The 25086-nt window shown below is 33.4% G+C and overlaps 2 protein-coding genes across 4 annotated transcripts in view; one reads left to right on the forward strand and one right to left on the reverse strand.

Moving 5' to 3' along the window:
- Positions 1-21775, forward strand: part of PHYHIPL (phytanoyl-CoA 2-hydroxylase interacting protein like) — a 79431-nt gene extending 57656 nt beyond the window's left edge. Inside the window, exons 2-5 of the mRNA XM_044239544.1 lie at positions 5792-5988; positions 7865-8039; positions 11760-11877; positions 20522-21775. Coding sequence (XP_044095479.1) covers positions 5792-5988; positions 7865-8039; positions 11760-11877; positions 20522-21056 — 1025 coding nt within the window. The 3' untranslated portion in view covers positions 21057-21775. The remainder of the gene's footprint in view (positions 1-5791; positions 5989-7864; positions 8040-11759; positions 11878-20521) is intronic.
- Positions 21575-25086, reverse strand: part of FAM13C (family with sequence similarity 13 member C) — a 143939-nt gene continuing 140427 nt past the window's right edge. For all 3 annotated transcript variants that reach the window (XM_044239543.1, XM_044239540.1, XM_044239539.1), the window contains one exon: positions 21575-23159. In XM_044239543.1, the coding sequence (XP_044095478.1) occupies positions 23036-23159 (124 nt within the window). In that variant the 3' untranslated portion in view covers positions 21575-23035. The remainder of the gene's footprint in view (positions 23160-25086) is intronic.

Below are 25086 nucleotides of genomic sequence, written 5' to 3' on the forward strand. Positions count from 1 at the left end.
AATTTCTATTCTGAAAAATGCTCCTGAAATAAAGGAATAATAATTATAATGGGTAATGTTTGTTTAGAACAGCTTTTCTAATTCTTGAGGGGGAAAGGGAGAAAAAAGAAAAAAAAGCAAATTTAAAGGATCTCTATTTCTTACAGATTGGATAATTTATAGAATATATTGACATGTAGAAATGTATATAGATATATAGAGATTCATAATGCTGTAACTACACTGGTTTTTATATTCATAGATGGAAGTATGTGATATTGAAGGTAGTTGTGAAGTGGACTATTATTCTTTTGTAGGCTTAAATGTTTTAGTGTGTCTAAATCTTCTCAAGGTCCTTTAAATAAAGAGCTTGTGGGGTGCCTCAGTCTGTTAAAGTGTCTGCCTTCGTGTCAGGTCATGATCTCCAGATCCTGGGATTGAGACCCACTTCCGGCTTCCTGCTCAGCAAGGAGTCTGCTTTTCCCTCTCCCTCTGCCCCTTCCCCCAACCTCATGCTCTCTCTCTCTCTCTCAAACAAATAAACTTAATACATACACACATACATACATACAGCACTTGTGTCTTAAAAAATGTGGATTTATATTGGACACTCATGGATATTTAAAAATTGCTTTCTTGGTGTTTGAACTAATTATATTTGAACTAATTATATGAGTCTGACAATAAATTTTACTAAAATTTCATCTTCAGTTTTATACATATTGAACTCCATCCATCTAAATCAACCATGAGTTTTTTCTCTTAGATAACTCTTCAACTTCTATGCCACATTTCTGGTCTTCTTTTTCAGTATTCTTGTTCAGTATTTTTTCCTATACCCTGTGCTGAATTACCTAAAAGATGTACTTTTTCTTAATGCTTTTACTATTGCCTCCATTTAGAATCTGTGTCCTCAACTTTTTCACTATTGTATTCACTTGTTGAAATTCTGCTTCTCTCACAACGTTGTGGTTATAGTTAACAATACTATATCGTATACTTCAAAACTGCTAAGAAACCAGAGCTTAAATGTTCTTACCATGAAAAGGAAATGTTAAATGTGGGACGTGATGGAGGTATTAGCCAATTCTATAGTGGTACTCATACTGCAATATATAAATATAAATATATATATATTTATCAAATCAACAGAATTGTAAACTTTAAACTTACACAATATATTATATATCAATGACATCCCAATTTTTTAAAAAAATTTACTTCTCCTACAACAAAGAGTTTCATGTTTTCTGAATCATGATTTGATTCCCTTAATATGATCTTTCAGTTAAATTATGTTATCACATAACATAATTTTATTATGATATTTCCCACATTTTATATCCTTGAGGCAAGAGCTAGTTTTTACATCTTTGTAGTTTTTTGTTGTGTACTTTTGATATATAGATAATTGCAACTTAGTAAAAGTTGTAATAACTAACAAAAATAAATATGAAGGGACACATAACTAAGTGCCAGTGTGATAAGGATCCTCAATCAGCTTTACAAATCTAAGTGATTTGTCAGGGTCAATATGAGAAGCCACTTGAGTTCAACACCTGCTAAAAGTATAGCAACAAATCATTGAAGGTAGAGATTTTATTTTAAAATATTCTAAGATTGGTATCACATTCTGATTTTTAGTTATCTTAGAAAGTTTCCTGGAGTTTAATATACAAGTCCCAATAGGCAGTTTTGGGGGAGTTTAATAACATTAAAATACAGACAAAAAATGCTTTCCAACAATTAATAGATTTAGCACAGAGGGAAAAATATTTTAAAAGTGAATCAATTTGTTACAAAAGTGCTTTTGAAATGTTTGTTCTGAAAAACAGTTTTCATATTATGGATAGATAAAAGTGTCATTAATTTGTTTTCCATTCAGTATTACCTGTCAGCATTATACTCACAGATTTAGAATTACTTGTCATGTAAAGTAGAAAAACGTAGCTAGAATTACTCTTAAGATGAAGTCTTATTGAGAAATGGAAGCTGTGGGCGCCTGGGTGGCTCAATTGGTTAAGCAACTGCCTTCAGCTCAGATCATGATCCTGAGGTGTCAGGATCAAGACCACATCAGGCTTCCAGCTCCATGAGGAGTCTGCTTCTCCCTCTGACCTTCTCCCCTCTTATGCTCTCTCTCATTCTGTCAGATAAATAAATAAAATCTTTAAAAAAAAGAAAAGAAAAGAAAAGAAATGGAAGCTGTGAGAGAGAGAGAAAGAGAGAGCGTGCACCAGTTGGGGGAGGGGCAGAGATGGAAGGCACGGAAGAGGGAAAGAATCCCAAGCAAACTCTGCACTGAGCACAGAGCCCTATGAAGGGCTCAGTCTCACAACCCTGGGATCATGACCTGAGCCAAAACCAAGAGTCACACTTAACAACCTGAGCCACCCAGTCACCCCACCATAAAACAGTTTTAACATTTGCACATACACACTTACTCTACTAGTTCTTCACATTAATCCTGCTTTAGCCATTGCTTCAATCAAATTAATCTTTTCAAGGGAGAACTTCTGATATTTGGGGGTTATTTTCTTCAGTATTTAATTTCTACTTGGTTATACTTTATACGGTAGCTATCTTTTAACACCTATTAAAAGAAATTGTTTGAGATTAGCAGGGTCCTACATACTTATGACAAAATTATTTCTTAACTCTCACAGATAAATATTTTATACCTTACTTTTTAAATGAAAAAGTGAAAATTGAAAAAAAAAAAGAAATGGAAGCTGCATTTAGAAATGCACTTGATTGTACAGCTCTAAGATGGTACTGGCTGGTTATTGAATATTGGTGTCATGTGAATCACTGTTTCACTGATTTTACAGACAGAATCATTGTCTTCAGTCACTTATCTCAAAATCTCAGTTAAAAAATGATTCACAGAGTGTGAAGAGGAAGGAAGTTACATATAAACTGATAGGACTGGTTTAAACTAATATTTTTACTACTTCTACCCAAGTAAGAAACCTGCAGAGAGGTTAATCTAGTGGCTTTGTTAAGAACTAGGAAGTATGGGGGTGCCTGGGTGGCTCAGTGGGTTAAAGTCTCTGCCTTTGGCTCAGGTCATGATCTCAGGGTCCTAGGATCCAGCCCTGAATCAGGCTCTCTGCTCAGTAGGGAGCCTGCTTCCCTTCCTCTCTCTCTCTCCGCCTGTCTCTCTGCCCACTTGTGATCTCTGTCAAATAAATAAATAAAATCTTTAAAAGAAAAAAAAAAAGAACTAGGAATTATGATAAGTAGATAGGAAATAAAGATTCTTTTATAACAAGTCCTTAATAGGTTTGAGCTTTATATTCTGAATGGTAAAATAAAATTTAAGAAAACTTTCTACATTTTAATAAATACAAAACTTTTCCTCAAATTTTAACTATTAGAAAAAAATACAAAACAAAATATTATATTCTAGGTAATAATCAATTTTTATAACTTTAAGCTTGAATCAGATAACAGTGGAAGTTTAAATAGCAAGCTTCTGTATCTTAGTGTTAATATATTGAAATTGTGTCTTCATTAAATTGGGTGAAATGCAAAATAGCTTTCTTTTTCTATGATCTTAAATAATTTTTTCACTCAGTTGTCATGAAATTATAGGGAGAGTCATAATGTAGATGAGTTCTACAGAAACTTTTATCATCAGTGTCCAGAAAGTTTTCTAGTATTATTATTTATTTTTTAAAGATAACTGTAATCAGAATAATAGATAAAAACTTTGAGTTTTTCTAAATAGAACAACTATGAATGTTTGAGTGTTTACTACCTTTCCCTTTTCCAAGTCCATCAAAAGCTTCCACTTAGTTTCTTCCCCTCCCTTGACTTCTAAAAGGCTTTTATTTAGGTCACAAGCAATTTGGGGATTCCATTAGGCCAGATGAGAAGGAAAGAAAAAAGTGAGAGAATAATTTTTGTGGGAGTTTTATGAAGAGGGGATCAGGAGAAACTGGGGTGTGAGGGGAGGGTCAAAGAAGAAAGAAGGGTTTTTAAAAGTACTGTTCAAGAAATGACAATAAAGAACTAAAGTTATTTTGAAATTAATTTTCAATGGTCATCAGGTACCTCTAGCAACAACACAGCTTGAGATGAGACAATATGGGTCAAAGATTTAATAAGACTGGCAATTGTCAACAGTTTTATATCATTTTAACAGTTATATCAGTATATATGACAGTTGAGATAGGAGTGTGGGGTTGAGATAGGAGTGTGGGGGCAGGAGAATATAATCTAATCTGGAAATGGAAGGTATTGCCACAATATAATACTCATTGTTGTTATTTTTAATTTTTATTGATCAAGACTTGCTATTCTATTAAGGAACTAGTTATGTAGCTGATTTATGATCTACCACATTTTATCATATGAATGACAATTATATTTATTTTTTTCTCCTCTGGGGCATTCAATTTTATGTTGGCTTGGGGTAAAAGAACATAAGAAGTAGAGTGAAATTTGATTCAGTGTATCTTCCCTATCTATGAAACAAACTTGGCAAGGCTATATTTTTTCTATTTTTGACCTATCATCCATCAGATTCTACTCTATATTGTCAGACAAAGTTTCTCTTTTAGTCTCTCATTTTCTTTAACTGGAAATGCAGAATACAGTCTTCTTAATAACCAGATGTCAGATCAGTTCTTCAAGATTTTAATGATACTAAGCAACATGGCAATTGTTTGTTTTTCCTCTTTTAGACTTATCTTTTGTTTTAATACTCAGAATTAAATTGATCAAGACACAATGGATAAAAAAATCCTAGTATAATCCTTGACATAATAACTTGTAAGAGAATGGTCTTCAATATTATTTGTATATGTAGTATAACTATCGCATACTATTTCTACATATAACTATCCAAAACAAAAGGGAAATAGAAGAGTAATTTCTATAGACTGTCACTCAGATATTTTTTTAAAGAAAAAATAATTTTTTTATTTGGGTTCTTTCCTTAGCAACATTTGTGACTTCATATGGTTTCAAACACCAGACATTAAAGCAGAATTGATTGGTTGTATATGAAAAATGTTCTCTTGGTTCTTTCCAGATGGACCCTACTATATAAGGCCAATCTTTTATAGATTAGAAGGATGGATTATCAGTGGGTTTTTTTTCTGTTTGTTTGTTTTACATTCTGTGAAAGCAGAAATTGGAAAAGTAAATTGAAAATGTAGAAGTGGTAAGGACTAGTTCAGTTTTGCTTTTTGCTTTTTTTCTTATTGGTAAAATGACTTTGTAAATGGCATTAGCTATCATTAACACTCAAACCATTTCATGAAAAATAATGAAGTCTCAGCTTTAGTAATTAGGTAGTTGAGTTCAGAAATATATACATAGGTGCAACTGGGTGGCTCAGTCGGTTAAGCGTCTGCCTTCGGCTCTGGTCATAATCTCAGGGTCCTGGGATAGAGCCCCACATCAGGCTCTCTGTTCAGCAGGGAGTCTGTTTCTCCCTCTCACTCTCCCTCCGTGTTCTCTCTCTCTTTCTCCCTCTCAAATATATAAATAAAAATCTTATTTAAGGGCGCCTGGGTGGCTCAGTCATTGGACGTCTGCCTTCGGCTCAGGTCACGATCCCGGAGGCCTGGGATCGGGGCCCACGTTGGGCTTCCTGCTTGGCGGGAGGCCTGCTTCTCCCTCTCCCACGCCCCCTGCTTGTGTTCCCTCTCTCTGTGTGTCTCTTTCTATCAAATAAATAAAATCTTTAAAAAAAAAAAGTTTAAGAAAAGAAAAAAAAAGAAATGTAAACACAACTGATGGCCTTGCAACCTAGAAAAATACATTAGTTGAAAACTACCTGTGCATTGTTTTCTTGCAGGAAACAAATCACAAGACAGTGGCATAGCAGAGATGGAAGAACTTCCTGTACCACATAACATTAAAATAAGCAATATTACATGTGACTCATTCAAGATTTCATGGGAAATGGATTCAAAGTCAAAGGACCGTATTACACACTATTTCATTGACCTCAATAAGAAAGAGAACAAGAACTCCAATAAATTTAAACACAAGGTAAAATCTTAACATTTACTTCTATTCATTTGCATCTTAAAATCTAAATATGAGGACATTTATTTAAAAGAGGAAATGTTTTGTTGATTATGTGATGTATTGACATTGGGAAGTGTAAAAATTACATGTCATTTCAAAACCCTATTTTTTAAAGAAATTTAGTAAGAAAACAAAATGCTAAGTATAGTATAAAATACAATTTTTCCCAAAAAGGTAAAATCATGACTCTCATATAGACATAAAAATGAACATGTGTTAAAGATTTAACTGATTAATGAGCTAACTGATGAGGTGTTACAACCAGTTCAATGGATAATCCAAAGAATAGACACAGTTATAGATCAGGATGTTGAAATAAATGTAGAACTACAAGCAAAACTGGTTTGGGGTCAGGAAGAAGCAAGGGCCAGAAGGGATAGATGGACAAAATTCTTTGCATGTTTTTAGACAAGAATAACTGTTATCCATTATCTAAAGATTACAGTGTTATAATATAACTTTCACAGAAGCAAAAGAAAATAGCCAGAAGAGTATGCTATAAGCAATGCATAGTTTTCATTAAGGCATATATTTTTCCCCATAATAACTGCTGAGAGAGGAATGTGAAAAAGCTTTATAAACTTTAGGGTATTTACAAAATACTTTAGGGCTGAACATTGCTTTATGTAGTCAATTTTATTTTATGATTTGAGAATGAAAACTAACCTTTATATTTCTTAGACCTGTTAACACCTCTTTGGTATTATTCTTATAACAGTCTACTTATCATGTATCTTTGCTGATACATCTCTCGACATACACATCAGAGGTAGTATAGAAAGAATAATAGTTATTCAGTATTCTTTCTTGTTTTTCAATACTTTCACTGATGAAAACTGGTCCTTTTTTTATATTGATACTAAATTTAACTTGGCAATTTTTTTGGAAGAGTTGCCTTATTGTTTCTGGAAATTATGTCTTTTACCTAATGTGCAGTTATACACACTAATAATAAATGAGGATTATATGTACAGATAAGTGTGAGAGAACAAGATTGATATTTCGTTATTCTAACCATGTTCTAGTTTTGATTATGCTCTCTGGTTATGGGTATTTTCTTTGCTGGCATTTGTCTTCTTGAGGCAGTTTTGAAATATTTCCTTGAAATAGCTGTGAAATACTTAATGTTAAGTGATGATTAGATCAAGATTTAACCCCCTTTTACTCATCCACATTTAGAAAACCATGTCTTAGAAATGTAGTAAATATTCAACTAGCAAGTTTAATAACTTTATTAATCATTGTTTGGAAATACCTAAACATTTCTGTGACACAAACTCCATACTTGAATACAACTGAAGCAGATCTTACCCCTTTTGAATATAAAACTGATTTATCTTAAAATAGTTATTTTAAAATGTTTTCTCCCTTCACATATAAACTATTTAGTAATGGGCTACTCTGGCAAAATTAATGGATAGTATAAATTAAACAAATATATTTTAAAATAGAAAATCATTGAATTTTATTTGTCATGTTTCTGGGTTTTTGGACGTTTTGTTTTGTTTTATTTGATATTAGATATTGCATTTTGAGGAGCATATATAAGGACTGTACAGAGAAGAATAAGAATCAGGAAAACAATCTAATTAGCTGTATGACCTTGGGCATGTCTTTTGATCACATTGGACCTTATTTTTTATATCTGGAGAATAGAGATTTGACTATAATAATTGTTAAATATCTTTAAAGAGGAAAATTCTATTATTAGCAAGGAATTTGATAAGTTCCTCCACATTGTTTACAGTTGATTCATGTTATACTGCTAAATTATTTCTTCCCACTCTCCCTCCCTACACCCTTCTTTCTTTCCTGTTTTTCTTTCTTTTTGTCTTAGGATGTTCCAACTAAATTGGTGGCAAAAGCTGTTCCTTTGCCCATGACTGTCCGTGGACACTGGTTTTTGAGCCCAAGAACTGAATATACAGTAGCAGTGCAGACTGCCTCAAAACAGGTTGATGGTGATTATGTTGTGTCTGAATGGAGTGAAATCATAGAATTCTGCACAGCAGGTAAGAGAACTAGGTACAAATACAGAAAAATATTTAATAGTTCCTTAAAAGCTAATTACAGGAAAATATGTTTTAATCATAAGGTAATATGAATTTCATTGGGTTATTTTTACATCTACAATAGCATTGTGTAATAGAACAAACTGCTATATGGTTGGAGTGAATTTAGATTCTCAGCAAAAGCTGAGTAATGGCATTAAATCAATTCTTTGCTGCATTGTTTGATTTTTCAGGGTAAAAACTTTGCAAATGAAAATTGGTTCAGTTTGAAAATACACTAAAACATATTTTGAACTTCATTTTGGGAGAGAGAACTTTTTTTTTTTCTTTTTTAAATTTTCACAGATATTGGAGGCACCTAATTGGCTCAGTCTGTTAAGTGGATGCCTTCGGCTCAGGTCGGGATCCCAGAATTCTGGGATCAAGACCAGCATCTCTGGCTCCCTGTTCAGCAGGGAGCCTTCTTCTTCCTCTCCTTCTGCCTGCTGCTCCCCCTGCCTGTGCACTCTCTCTCTCTCTCTGTCAAATGTTAAAAAAAAAAATTTAACAGATAATTTAAACAAAGAAGTCAGGAACATCTTTCTCTAACTTAGGGAAATGGATGCAGATCTTGATGACTTTACCTAGCAGAAATGTTACTGGATTTTTCACTCAAGTGCTGAAAATCTATAACTAAACTAGTGTTGCGCACACACGTGTGTGTGTGTGTGTGTGTGTGTGTGTGTGTGTCTTGTCTTCATTAGAAAGTACCTTATAGCCATTTGGCATTGAGATATCTAATGTGGAGAGCCCCATCCCCTTTGATTTTTTTTTAAAGATTTTATTTATTTATTTGACAGATAGAAATCACAAGTAGGTAGAGAGGCAGGCAGAGAGGAGGAAGCAAGCTCCCTGCTGAGCAGAGAGCCTGATGCGGGGCTCGATTCCAGAACCCCGGGATCATGACCTGAGCCGAAGGCAGAGGCTTTAACCCACTGAGCCACCGAGGTGCCCCTCCCCTTTGATTTTTAACTGTACTTTAATATTCCATTAGATTGGAAATGTTACCATTCATCTCATTCATTTATCTGTTTATTTATTCATTTAAGAAAGAAATATTTGGTGAGCACTTAAATAGGTGTTGAAGTGATACAAAGATATCTTTACCTGAATACATCTGTCATTCTCTCCTTGTCTGTTAGAATGGGGCTTTATTTCTTCTTTGTATAGGCGATTATTTCCTCTAAAAACTTATGGAGAACAGCTAAGTGTTTTTTCCAACATAAAAGAACTTGAAGAAAAAGTTTTAAAAACAATTTGCCTTAACGAATTGTAGGTTGCTTAGCAACTTTCTCCATCTGAGGGATCCTTCAGATAAACCAGGCTTTTTTTCTCCCCATAACGTCACACCTGCATTATTTTAGACTCAGTATGTACTTAGTAACTGCTTTATCTCACTATCTTGTGTTGTTTCTTAATCTCAAACTCAGTGTAAAACTTTTCCTATGGATATGTTAAATGGATGAAGTTTTAATTCTATGTTATTTTGACTTTATCTTCAACCCTTTTTATATATGGAGAAGTTGCTAATGATTATAACATCCTTGATTGCTAAAGATTTCAATCTTTGAGAGCAAGGAAAATACTATCTCTCTGGTACCATATTTCTTCCTATGTAAGATACCGATTATAAGATCCACCATTTAATACTGTCAGTTAAACTATGAAATAGTGTTTTCTTAACACAGTTATTGTTGGACTCATGTCAGAGAAGCTAAATGTGAAAAAAAATACGTTTTGAACTAGATGAAATATAATCATAGTTTAGTTATCAGTAATGAAACAGCTGATTTTTATATTGGATTAATAGTAACATTAACAGTGAATAAAGAATTCTCAATGATATAACTTCTACCTATATTTGATATATTATATTGGAGTTAATATATCCCCTCAGTTTTTTCCTGAAACAAATTTCTTTGGAGTCTACATCATGTTTTCTTTCTTTCTTTCTTTTTTTAACTGCATTTCTTTCCATTTACTTTCATTGTACCCCACCAGCAAGGCTTAATCTAAGACAGACACATAAACAAGACACAGTCTTCTTTGATGTTGTTTTAATACATGCTATTTTCCATAGGACTGCACTAAATAGAGTCATAGTATTTGTCCAGTTAAAAGAACTATACTTTACCTGCTAAAATCCCCATTGACATTAGGAAAAAGTGTGAAATATTATTTCTTCTTTAGCTTAAGGAAGACCTTTGTCATTTCCAGTTCAGAAATACCTATCTGTATATAGATGTATATACATTCACTCTGTTCTTTAATCTGTTTAGCCATATGAGTACATTTATTTTTATGTGTCTTTGTCTTCTTTCATTTAGAGTGATCACCCTGTTGCCCTTTTACATAACTATATCTCATAACTCTACTAAGAATGTTATTGGGTGAATAATAAAACTCCAGCTTTTAACTGTGTCACAATAGTTTTCTGTAAATTGTTTTGTATTTTTAATTTCCATGAGAAAATATAAAGGGAACTTAAACTTTTTGAAGTTTATTGTTTCAGATTATCAAAATAATTCAGACTTTTACTTAAACTTTATCAATAACGTTTAATCTATAAATTTTGAAGGTTTTTGTATAAATTGTCCCTTAATCTATACAGTAATTCATTCCACATTTATTGAGCAATACTGTGTACTATGTACTATGAAAAATATTGATATAAAATAAAATAGAATACCACCAACTAATCAACTTCTAGTCTAGTCTATGTTAAGATACAACTCTGTGCTTACCCTATAAATCACAGTTGGCTATATATTTAGCTATGTATATTTATTTGTAAATTTAGACTGTGAGTTCTTTGAAAGGAAGAATAGTCTTTTTGATCTTTTAACCTGATCATCTAATTTTGCATGATGCCTTCTGCATTATGTTCTAATCTAAATAAATGTGAGCCAATGAAGCAGTTAATAAACAAACTCTGCCGTCATGAGCATTTCAGCTAGGTTGCTTTTATTTGGAAAGTCTTACAATCTTTATGGACAATTTTCATTTAGATTTTGGTGTAGAGGATTTTGACAACAGTCCTCAATTTTCAAAACAAAAAGTTTTGGTGAAAGTATCAAATTTCTTGGAGAGAAGTTTTAGATTTTCAAGCGTCTTTGTACCTGAAAACCATCAACTAAAAACTGGAGACCTAGTTTCTAGCTATATGAACATTTGGCAAATCAAACTGTGATGAGCCTCAATTTCTGCATCAATAAAATGGTCATATTTAATCTACCTCACCAACCTCATAGATTTTAAAGAGTAAATTAAATGAACATTATTATTGCTACCCTTTTATATTCAATTTGCTATTGATTGCAGGTTAGAAGCTTCTTTTATTTGATTTATCAGTTGGTTCAAGAAAAGCTAGTATGGTGCCAGTTGATATTACTTGAGTTGTGCAGAGCCTGCATTCTTTACCATTTTTGTTTCAGAATCTTTCATTTCAAAGAGTGAAACGAATGCATGTGTATCCTAAAAAAAAAACCATAAACCATAACAAATACATTTTTTGTAGAAAGAAAAATGTGTCAAAGACAATGTATTTTTTTTCCAATGTAATTTCCTTTTCACTAAGATAAATTTCCTAAAGGTAAATTTTAATAATTTCTAATTTATTAAACATGTAGTTGATAACTTTGTAATATATTTTTTAGTAAGAGAATTTTTTGTTATTTTCAGACTATTCAAAAGTTCATCTAACACAGCTATTGGAGAAGGCTGAAGTGATTGCAGGACGGATGCTTAAATTTACTGTTTTCTATCGTAACCAACACAAAGAATATTTTGACTATATTCGGTAAGGATAAAAATATATATAGTGATTTGCTTTACTAAATGCCATTCCAAGCTCTAAGCTCAGATTTCCCTTGAATCTAGTTCTGTGAAATAGCAATTTTTGTTTTCTTTTCAAAATGGTTATGTTTTTATTTCCGAGAATAATTAGTAGAAAAAATCAGATTATGGGATTTTTTTTTCACTTTACTTACATTCCTGTCTATAATCATTTGTAGATGATTATACAGGAACTGTAAACAGTTCCTGTCTATTTGAATGGAAGATCTTAAGCCTCCATGGTTTAGACTGATGGCCATACATGACAAACTCCTCTGCCACCCAATAACTCAGCTAAATATTCTTTTCTTGTGGATTGCTTTAAGATATTGAAAATGGGTGGAGAGGAGGAGGTAGCTTTCATGAAATATGGTGAACCAGTTGTGATTTTTCAGGCTTCAGTTTTTTTCTTTTTTTTTTAAGATTTTATTTATTTATTTGACAGAGAGAGATCACAAGTAGGCATAGAGGTAGGCAGAGAGAGAGAGAGGAGGAAGCAGGCTCCCCGCCTAGCAGAGAGCCCGACGCGGGACTGGATCCCAGGACCCCGAGATCATGACCTGAGCCGAAGGCAGCGGCCCAACCCACTGAGCCACCCAGGCGCCCCCAGGCTTCAGTCTTAAGTGGAGATCTTTTAGCCATTATCTTGGATTAATTATTCTTGAGGACAGGGTGTTTTGTTTACTTTTGAATTCTAGTTTTCAGTTAGTATTTTGAAGATAGCCTGTGTTTACACTGGGAAGCAGTTTCCAAGAATTCAAAAGAAATCCATGCTTCTGGTAGTTTTAATACTAATAATCCTCTTGTATTTGCAGATGAAAATTTTAGGACAGTAAATAGAGAGATGTATTTTTTTAAAGGCTAAGACTAAAGTTTTTAAAATGATAAATGCTATATAGGTTCTAAAACTTTTACACAGTAATCTCAGTAATTTGTCATTTTAACAGCCTTGGTCTGTCTTTAAATTTTAAGTTGTAAGCATTATAACAGAAAAAATTAGGAAGCTTTGTTGTTATTTGTTTCTTCCTTCTCTAGTTTTCTTAAGTAAAGATCATGGTTTTAGATTTAATCAGCTCCAAGCTGTAGAAACTGTAATGGGAATCAGAGAGAGGTGAACTTAGGCATCTGATTTCATCAAATGAAATACTTTGCAATATCATGGTTTTTTTTCCCCTATGTTTTGATACTGCAAACCGTAAGTTTGAATATCTTATAAACACAGAGTTTAATCTATAATTCTTTTATCTGATAAGTTATTTACCCTTCAGTCTATATATGTATTTCATGATGGGATGCCCTTACCCTAATTTAAATAGTACAAACAGATGTAACACAAATTAATGTTTGTCAGTTGTGAGTGGGAATGATCATATATATTAAACAAAAAAGGTTTTCTTTAAACATAAAATTTGAAAAACAGAAAGTTTTTTTTTTTTTTTTTTTTAAGTAAGAAGTACATCAGTATAATACATCTTTGGTACAAGGTTTTAGATTCTTAGAATATTGCCATTGTCTATTTTATGTGGCCACTGGAGGTCAGTATTTCCCTGATTTTCTCTGCCCTTTGGGTAGAAACTAGACTATTTTCAGGTCTTTCAATACTAAAATTTGCATCATCTGTTTTCAAAAATTCTAAGAAGAAAAGAAATGATAAAAACTGCCTAGAAAAAGTCATTGTATATATTGTATAATTGACTCCAGTGTACCAGTATGAAAGATGTATTTACTAACAAGGAAATTTACCTTTATTGGAGTTTTCATGACAGTTATAAAATCCATGTAAGTTATATCTTCATGCAGTATATATAAATAAATATACTTCCCAAGTGGTGGGTACAGTTCTTCAACATTGCTTTTTTAAAACACTTTATTTAAAAAAAATAGTAGACATTAGCTTTAATGACTTTGATTTTCTTTTTTAGGTAACAAATTCTAATCAGGACCCACATCCTTTATCAGAATCCATTTAAAATGTCATAAAATGCTTGAATAGAAATGAAACTTTCACTTAACTAGCTACAGACTTCCCAAATTATTACAAATTATGAAAAAGTGTTTGGTCAGTTCTGACTCAATCCGTATGGATTAAGTTCATTTTGATCTCTTTCTCTAGAGATAAATTTCTAAGTGAATATTTCTTTATTTCTGTCTCTCTATTTTCTGCTATTATTGTTTCATTAATTGAACTTGTATATGCATGCTGGACACATATCATATCAATGTTTTGTTTTTGTTAATGAGAATGTAGCTGTAGCAAGGGTAAGAATTATGACCCAGGACAAGATGGAGGGGAAACATTTCTCCCTATTTTTCCCATTAAGTATAACTAAAAACTCTGGATTGTATATATAAAAGAAATGTAAGAATCTGAAAGGTGGAAGAAGACTAAAAGGTAGAAGATAAGCCAGTTAGGGACCATGGGACTCAAGGGACAATACAGTGATGAGTTCCCTGAGTTTTCTTTTTAGCTCTTATATTCTTGACTGATTTCTGAAGAAGCCAAGAACCCCAAAATGCTAATGGGCACAAACTAAGAAAAATACCCTCAGAAAATTTGCTCTATTTACCCAAGTGACCAGCAAAGGGATAGTCTTGAAAATAGAAAGATTTTAGACAATAATTGCCCTACTTCAGCCAAATACCATCAGGGGAAAAAAACAAATTTCCCTCACCAGCCGAGTCAAGTAGGGAACCCAGATTTCCACCTCTACCATCTACAAGGAAGCACCGTCTCCTCCTCCAACCCCTGCTGCGGTGGTGTGAGAGAAAGCTGAATAGGGAAGCTGGACTTATACCCTCGCACCAGTGGCAACATGGTACCTGTCAACCTCCCTACCCGGGTGGTATCGCAGATTGCCTAATGAAAACCAGGACTTTTCACTGCAGCCTAGGAATACGGATTGCCTCTGCAGTGCCAGTGAAAGCCACATAAGGAGCAGTACTGAGACACCTTCTTGCTCTCCAAGCTAGATAATATTAGTAGAAGCCTAGCGAGAAACTTAACTTCACCCAGTAGTCATCCCCCTGTCTTTGAGGCTGACTGTGAATCCTGGTGTTTATTCTCCCCTAACAGCAATGAAGTGATATTCTTCCACTGATACATAGTCAAAAGAAGTCTGCTAAAGTACTGATTTAAATAAGACTCAGCTTCATAACATAATACCCTGAATGTCCAAGATACTATTGAAATCCACTCATGATTCCAAGAATCAGAAAAATCATGAGTGAGAAAAAATGATCAACAGATATTAGTGCCATAACACAGAATCTTAGCACTATCTGACAAGGATTTCAAACAGCCACTGTAAAAATTTTTCAATAAGCAATTACAAATATACTTGAAACAAAAATAGAAGATATAAAGAATTAAATGAATATCATAGAACTGAAAAACTACTATAAGTAAAAAACTCAGTGAATAGACTCAATAAAAAAATGAAGAGGACAAAGGAAAGAAACCATAAACTTGAAGATAGAACAATAGAAATTACTCAAACTGGGGCTGCTGGGTGGCTGTTGGTTAGCATCTGACTCTTGATTTCAGCTCAGGTCATGAGATTGAACCTTGCTCCAGGCTGAGCATGGAGCTTACTTCAGATTCTCTTTCCCTTTCCCTCTGCTCCTCCCTACCCACCCCCCCCCCAAAAAAAAAAGAAAAGAAAAGAAAGAAAGAAAGAAATTACCCAAACCGAGTCACGGAAAATTGACTGGGATTAAAAAAAGAGCACAACTTCACAGACTTGTAGGGCTATAGCAGATCTGATATCTAATACTAATGTCATTGGAGTCAGAAAGGAGGAAAGGGTGGAGCTAATAAAATATTCAAAGTAAAAATAGCTGAAATGTTCCCAAATTTGGCAAAGGACATAAATATAAAGATTAAAGAAACTCAGTAAATCCCAAACAGGATAAACAGAAAGAAATCCATGCCCAGACATGTCATAAACTCCTGAAAATTGAAGAGAAGCAAATCCTGAAAAACACCATACCTCATCTATGGTGTCTTTCAATCACATCATCATTAGAAACCATATCAGCCAGAAAGAAGGTACACAATATTTTTAAGTTCTGAAAGAGAACTGTCAACTCAGAATCCTGGATCTAGTGAAAATATCCTTCAAGAATAAAAGGAAATCAAGACATTCTCAGATGAAGGAAAATTAAGGGGAATTTGTCACCAGCATATATCTACTGTAAAAAAATGACTAAAAGAAGTTTTTTGTCTATTTTTTTAATTCATCATGACAAGTGTACTCTTCAGTCCCCACCTCCTATTTCTTCTGTCACCCCACCAAACTCCCCTCTGGTAGCCATCAATTTGTTCTTGATAGTTAAGAGTCTGCTTCTTAGTTTGTCTCTCTCTCTTTTTTTTCCTTTGCTTGTTTGTTTCTTAAATTCCACATATGAATGAAATCATATGGTATTTGTCTTTCTCTGACTGACTTATTTCACTAAGTATTATACTCTAACTTTATCCATGTTGTTGCAAATAGTAAGATTTCATGCTTTTCTTTGGCTGAATAATATGCCACTATATATATATATATATATAATCTCACATCATCTTTATCCATTCCTCTGTCAATGGACACTTGAGCTGCTTCCATAATTAAGTGATTATAAATAATACTGCAATAAACAGGGGTGCTTGTATTCCTTTGAATTAGGGTTTTGTATTGTTTAGGTAAATATCTAGTAGTGAAATCCCTGGATCATGGGGTAGACCTATTTTATTTTTTGAGGAATTTCCCTACTGTTTTCTACAGTGGCTATACCAGTTTGCAGTTCCACCAAAAGTGCAAGAGGGTTCCTTTTTCTACATCCTTGCCAACACTTGTTTCTTGTGTTGTTGATTTTAGTCATTCTGACAGGTATGAGGTAATATTGTAGTTTTGATTTGCATTTACTTAATTAGCGATGTTCAGCATCTTTTCATGTGTTTGTTGGCCATCTGGATACCTTCTTTGGAGAAATGTTTGTTTATTTCTTCTGCTCATTTTTAATTGGATTATTTGGGGTTTTTGGTTTTGAGTTATAGAAGTTATTTATATATATTGGATACTAATAAGATAATTTCATTTGCAAATATTTTCTCCCATTTCATATGTTGCTGTTCATTTTGTTGATTGTTTCCTTCACTGAGCAGAAGCTTTTTATTTTGATGTAGTCCCAAAACTTTATTTGTGCTTTTGTTTCTGTTGCCTCAGGAGACATATCTAGAAAAATGTTTCTGTGGCTGATGTGAGAGAAATTACTGCCTGTGCTCTCTTCTAGGATTTTTATGGTTTCAAATCTCACATTTAGGTCTTTAGTCCATTTTGAGTTTACTTTTGTGTATGGTCTAAGAAAGTGGTCCAGTTTCATTCTTTTGCGTGTAGTTTCTTAGCATCATTTGTTGAAGAGACTACCTTTTTCCCATTGGATATTCTTTCTTCCTTTGTCAAAAATAAGATTAATCCATATAATTATGCATTTATTTCTGGGTTTTCAATTCTGTTCCATTGATTTGCATGTCTTTTTTTATATTTTATTTATTTTATATTTTATTGTATATTTTAATATTTTATTATATATTTTATTTACTTTATGCCAATACCATACTGTTTAAACTACTACTGCTTTATAATATAACTTGAAATCTTGAATTGTGATACTTCCAGCTTTGTTTTTCTTTTCCAAGATTGCTTTGGCTATTCAAGGTCTTTTGTGATTCCATGCAAATTTTGAGATTGTTTGTTCTAGTTCTGTGACAGATGCTATTGCTATTTTGATAGGGATTGCATGAAATGTGTAGATCACTTTGGGTAGTATAGACATTTTTACAGTATTTGTTCTTCCAGCTCATAAGCATGGAGTGTCTATTTCTTTATGTCATCTTGAATTTTTTTCATCATGGTCTTATAGTTTTTTGAGTATAGGTCTTTCACCTTTTTGGCTGAGTTTATACCTAGATATTTTATTGGTTTTGGTGTATGTAAATGGGATTGTTTTCTTAATTTCTCTTTCTGCTGCTTCATTATTAGTATAGAGGAACAAAATGGATTTCTGTACCTTGACTTTGTATCTTGTGACTTTACTGAATTCATTTGTTCTAGTAGTTTTTTGGTGGTCTTTAAGGTTTTTATATACAGTAACATGTCATCTGCATACAATGAGTTTTACTTCTTCCTTACCAATTCGGATACATTTTCTTTCTTTATGTTGATTGCTATGTCTAGGATATCTAGTACTATGTTGAATAAAAGTGGTGAGAGTGGACATCCCTGTCTTGTTCCTGACCTTAAGGGAAAACTCCAAGATTTTGCCCATGAATATGATGTTGTCTGTGGGTTTTTCATATTAGGTCTTTGTTATGTTGAGGTATGTTTCCTCTAAATCTACTTTGTTGATGGTTTTATCATGAATGGATGTTGTACTTTGTCAGATATTTTTTCTGCATCTATTGATATGATCATATGGTTCTTATCCTTTCTCTTATTGCTGTTATCGTTTAGATTGTTTTATGAATGTTAAACTACCCTTGCACCTTGGAAATAAATCCCATTTGATTGCGGTATATATTTTTTAATGTATTATTGGTTTGCTAATATTTTATTGAGGATTTTTGCATCTATATTCATGAGTGATGTTGGCCTGTAATTCTCTTTTTTCATGGTGTCTTTATCTGGTTTTGGTATCAGAGTGATACTGGCCTCATAGAATGAATTTATAAGTTTTCCTTCCTCTTGTATTTTTTTGTAATAGTTTAAGAATGGATATTAACTCTTAATGTTTACTAGAATTTGCCTGTGAAGCTGTCTGGTCCTGGACTTTTGTTTTTTGAGAGTTATTTTGATTACCAATTCAACTTCATTGCTGGCAATCGATCTGTTCAAATTTTCTATTTCTTCCTGCTTTAGTTTTGGTGGATTATAGGTTTCCAGGAATTTATCCATTTCTTCCAAGTTATCCAATTTATTGGCATTTAGGATCTGTTACAGTTATTTCTATTTCTGAAGTGTTGGTTGTTATTTCTCCTCCTTCATTAGCAATTTTGTGCTTTTGGGTCCTCTCTCTCTCCCTCACTCCTTTTTTTTTTTTTTTTTAAGTGGACCTGGCTAGAGTTTTATCAATTTTGTTGATCTTTTCAAGGAACCAGCTCCTGGTTTAATTGATCTGTTCTATTTTTATTTTAGTTTCTATATCATTTATTTCTACTCTGATCTTTATTATTCCTTTGCTGGGTTTGGGTTTTGTTTGTTCTTCTTTTTCTAGCTTGCTTACTTAGTAAAGTAAGATTGTTTGAGACTTTTTCTTGCTTCTCGAGGTAGACCTGTATAAACTTCCACCATAGAACCTCTTTTGCTGCATCCCAAAGATTTTGGACCATTGTATTTTATAAAAGAAATTTTTTAAAAAAGAAAGAATGATACTGGAAGGAATTTTGGAACATCAGGAGGAAAGGAGGAAGAGTAAGAATAAAATTATGGGGTCTAATCCAGAATATTCATACATCTCTTATTTATCCAGTGTCCTCTAATGTGTGAGTTTCTTCATCTTCCCTTGAATCTGCATTTTTAATAAGCTTCCTTGGTAGTTCTTAGGCACTAGAATTTAAGACTCATTGCTATTCTAAAGGTAGGAGGGACCCTGGGCATACCTCACTGACCCACAGACTCCTTTAGAAGCATGCAACTGGGAGAACCTTCTCATGCCTGTGTGGTAGGTTGTAATTTTCATTCCAAGTCATGCTGGTCAAAGACCCAGCAAGAAGGGGACATTTAGTGGGAGTTCTGGAGAAAATTTGACTAAAGCACCATTTATAAAGTTATAGACAGAGTTAAAGGCAACTAATAAAAGATGCTAAAGCAACCAGGAACTATCAAGAGTTGAAAGGTTTTACTACTCTTGGGAAGGGGAATAGTAGACATCCACTAGGAGAAGTAGAAACATATAATACATACAAATCCAGCCACACCAGTATTACAAGGCTCTGAAGCATTGGAGGAAGTAGAAGACAGCAGACTCAAGGCTTTACTTCCTCCTCCCCTAGATTTGATGGTGCCTCCCATAAACAGAACTGAAATGGAAGGAACCAAAGGACAAAGATGAACCAACCCACAGTGGAAGGCAAGAAGGATGGAGAATAGATCTGGGGAGATGGTAAAGGGAGAATAACCAGCTCTGATGTAAGAAAAATGCAGGAAAGGGGACTTGATTGGTAAAACACCTAGGGAAAACACACAAACATAAAACAAAACAAGACACTTTTGTACCAATGTATATACACAAACAGCATTATATTGGGACTAAATTCTGGCATGCTTTAAAGAAACATTCAATTTTTTTTAACCAATAATCTTAGTCCGGTTTCTCTTCAGAGAGCCACTTCTGAAACCCAGTAGGTTTCTCTGGCCAGGAAATTTATTATGTAAGGAACTCCAAGGTTTGTAGAAGAACATCCTTGCATTCAAATACAAAAAGTAAAGTAGGTCAAAAGGTGGATTCTGTTTGATCTTACAGCAGGATAAGCATTCAGACTTTTGGGCCTATCACCAGTCAAATCTACATGTAAATCGATAGCTTAACTAATATTAGATCAAGAAGTGACCATGTCTTTTCTCTTGCAGAGAACATCATGGGAATGCTATGCAACCATCTGTCAAGGATAACAGTGGTAGCCATGGCTCTCCAATCAGTGGTAAATTAGAAGGCATCTTCTTCAGCTGCAGCACTGAATTCAATACTGGGAAGCCACCCCAGGATTCACCTTATGGAAGATACAGGTTTGAGATTGCAGCAGAAAAACTTTTTAACCCCAATACTAACTTATACTTTGGGGACTTCTACTGTATGTACACTGCTTATCATTATGTGATTCTTGTTATTGCCCCTGTGGGATCACCAGGAGATGAATTTTGTAAGCAGCGCCTTCCTCAACTAAATTCCAAGGATAATAAATTTTTGACCTGCACGGAAGAAGATGGGGTGCTGGTTTACCACCATGCCCAGGATGTCATTTTAGAAGTCATTTATACTGACCCTGTGGATCTTTCTCTGGGCACTGTAGCAGAAATCACTGGTCATCAGCTCATGAGTTTGTCTACTGCAAATGCAAAGAAAGATCCCAGCTGCAAAACCTGTAATATCAGTGTTGGACGTTAATGCCCACTTTTCTTATTCTTACCCAGTCCCTCTTCTTCCCCTAAGAGCATTGATCCTCTGTTGTCCATTTTCATCACCAGATGTTTTCCACTGAAGCATGCACATGCCGCTATCACCAAAAGCAAATTGCCATTTTTCAAATTTCATCCAGAGCCGTTTTAGTGTTTCCTATTCCCTGCCCTTCCCATTACTTTCAATGATGAAAGTTCTCCTCTGACACTTTATTGCCTAGATGCTGCAATGTTTTTATTTTTCCTTATGCCAAACATAACAAAACAATTATATAAACTGCTTTAGCAAAATACAGAATAACGGCTTATAAATGGTGTTTAAATATGCATTCATTTTAATCTACTGAACAAATATTGGGATAACTCCAAACCGCATGAAAGGGTGTAATTGCAGCATGAGTTAAATCCTGAAGCCTAGAATTGTCAGCACTTCCAACTTGTTGTTTGACAGTGTTATTTATGTTATTTATATTAGCTAACAGGAAACAACTATTGTGTTTCAACATAATAAATATAATAGAAAAATATTTTATTTGTATTGTATAAAATATTTACAATCATATAGAATATATAGTTACATTTTAATAGCAATTGTATACATGTCATGAAACCATTTCCCTTATCAAAGATGTAGTTTGTAAACTTCAAATAGTTGTGTATCTGTCCTGTTACAAGTAGATGACTTCAATTAAACAAATTTATGAAGGACATCATTCTGATTCATAAAAGTTATAAAATATCAGGTAAAACAATAAGCCTCTGAAATACTCTGCTTCTTTCAAAGTCAGTATTCTTCCCATCCAAACTATATGAAAATGTGAATTTGTTCAACATCATGCTTAAACATTACAGATAACAGAAATACAAACATGGTTGGGTACAAGAGAGAAAATGTTGACCTTTTACTTATTTTTTACAAAGGCAAAAATAATAAATGTGTGTTTTAGTACAAAATAACACAAAACTATATGCAGTAAAGTTGATGAAGCAAATAAAACCTTCTGGCTTCTTTTCCAAGCTGTCTTAACAATTTCCAAACCTTTCATTTTGTACAGAACAAAGAATACCTACAACTCATGAGAAAGCTTTGTGACTTTACAAAGTATATATAGACCTTGGAACATTAAGAAAAATGCATATTCCCAATGGAAAAATAGTTATATACTCTTATAGTAAACAAAGAGATTAGCAGTCATAACTATGATCACATTAGATTATATACTGCAGACCACAGATCTATCCAAAATACCTATTTTCAAATTTTAATACAATATTTTAATATAAACATCTGTCAATCATAGACAAAGATAATTCACAAAGTACATGCTATCAGAATGAACTTTGGTAACCAGAAATGTAAAATTTCAAATAACAGATAAAATAATGTGCTATTTTTATATAGAAATAAAAAATTAGCAGTGACACATTCTAGTATGCTTTACTGAATAGCCTAGTGGACTTAAGGGCAAGGTAGATTTTTTTTATCATTTAAAAATCTATTAGAAGTTTCAAATAAATTACATTCTTACTAGCTGTATTCCTTCCTACATAAAAAAGAAGAGTTTCTTCTCCTCCTCTTACTGATTTTTTAAAAATCATGCTCTTTTCCAAACACTGGACACTAAATAGACTTTCCCTAATAAGTGGCCCATTGGAAAAGTATTACTTAGATTTGATTAAAAAAAAATTAAATGTTTTTTGAAATAATTCAAATGACTGTGCATTTTCTGCTTAGCATGGAGGAGACTGAAATTTTTTTCCAATTATACTGTTAGTTGCTATATTTCCCCCCATTTAAATCCTCCTTCGTCATTGATAGTTACACTTGCCATCTCTTCCTAAAAATAACTAATACTACCACTAAAGTGCTTCCATTTTCAATATATCAAAACTACTTAGCAAGAATGGCAGAGAAAAATAAACTTGACCTTATCTTGGTTGAAAGTGAGCACAAACATTTCCTGAACCTCAGATTGTTTTGGCCGTATCTTGCTTGCTGATGAGGACTTCCAACAGTCTCAGTTTGGCTTTTATGTGCTTGTATTCATAGTACTCATCTGCCATTGGTATCCTATCTTCCTTTTGTGGACTTCTGCAAAACAGAAAATACTGTCTATTAGCACATAATAAATCAAGTCATTAAAAATCCTTTTATAATTTTTACATGAGAAAGTACAGAGTAGAAGTTTCCACTTGGTTTTTGCATCGTGTCTTTTTTACCTTTTCTTCCACCTTCACTCACTCCCTCCTCCATGTGTCATTAGGTTTTTGTTAATAGTACCCTTTGAAAACTTGAATGTCATGGGTGTTTTGCAAATATATGGTCCACTGCATAGACATACAACAATGGAGCAAGTTAAAAGGAAAAAAAAAACAGAAACCAGAACTCTCAAGGCGTTCTTAGTCCAGTTATTCTATTACTCATACCACAGTTCATGCCTCTGAAGAATGTTCAGCCCTTACAATGAGAGTTGTTAAAAACTCAACCTAAAAACTGCATAAATTAAGTGAAATAATTTATAAATTTGTGGTGATGGGGGGGAAAAGCTCAATGGTTACCTTATAAACATGAAATATTTCCAAGTTTTCTTTTAATTATAACACCCATCTCTGCTAATGTGTAATAGAATCAGTGAGAGGTTCATGGGTTGAATTTATATGAGTCTGAATTGTAGTGGTTCTCTTTGCACACTAATTCTAAGGCTAGACATCGGGCAATGCATATTTTATGCATATACATTCTAACTACTATATGTTCTTGCCAATTACTTTGAAGAATGTTTGGGTAACATCTGGAGTTAAAACCATTTCCTTTCCATAAAAATACGTTGCCAGGATATGTTATCTAGTAGTAATTACTTCAGGATCTTAGAAGGATCTTGTTCCCTTGGTTGCTAAGATTACCTATTGCTTTTAGAACATTTTCAGTCATGACTTTGAAATACAAGGGGTGGAAAACGGATGAAACACCACAGTTGCTACTGAATATAAACACAAATACTAATATTAGTGTGGCCGAACGTAGGTAAATAGCAAGCATTTATAATGTTTTACCTATACTCCCTTCTATTTTCCCAGTACTGATAAAAGATCTATCTCTCATAAATTTTTTAAAAAGTGTGAATCTATAAAGACTTCCTAAGAATGGAGTTATCTACTTGTGATGCACCACTATATGCTATCCTTAAATTTCTAGTACAGAACTCAGAACAGTACATTTTGTATTATGGACCAAATTTTAACAGAGCCTCTAAATACTACCTTAATTTATATAAACATATCTAGCAAAAAAAATGGTCTAATTTATCAGAAAATACTAGTAACCCATCACGCAAATTTTCCCTGGTCCTACATATTCCATTTTGGCTAATATGCAAGAGTGTATTGGCCAGAATGAAAAAATTTGCAACATATTTCCTGAAGCAATTTTCCCATTATGTAAAACATGCTAATGTGCTTGGTACAGTTCCTGACTTATAACTATTAATGTCATGTCTATGTAATTATTCCTCTTGCTTGGCAAATATTACTAAGAACATTTACAGTGACTTAAAATTTTTAGTAATACATTTGCATGGTTATTTTACCTTATGGACAGGATTAGGCCTTCCTAATAAAATTTCTTAGGAAAACAAGATTAAGGTCTGTATTTCCTAACCATTCAACCCTTTGATTTTAATTGTGATATACCACCACTTGGGCATTTACTTTAAGTATACACCACAAGAGGGCATACAACCTCAGTCAAATACAGGCATATCTGAAGTAGGGTTAAGACTGAAAGGTGCAGTAGAATACTATACATAGAACATCACTAACTTCAAAAGGTATGTCAAGTACCACTGGAGCTCCATTAGGCAGGACTACTAGCACACTGGGGTAGTCTCAAACTCTTTGGACTCCTGCATATATAGAGGTTAAAAAATGCAAATGTAAAAGCTATATGGAAACTCTAAAAAAGGAAAAAATGGAAATGGAAAAAGAAAGCAAGAAATTATGTTTTATATTATAAATTTAAT

The sequence above is a fragment of the Neovison vison genome, chromosome 2 (genome assembly GCF_020171115.1).
Source record: "Neovison vison isolate M4711 chromosome 2, ASM_NN_V1, whole genome shotgun sequence".
Classification (NCBI taxonomy): Eukaryota; Metazoa; Chordata; class Mammalia; order Carnivora; family Mustelidae; genus Neogale; species Neogale vison.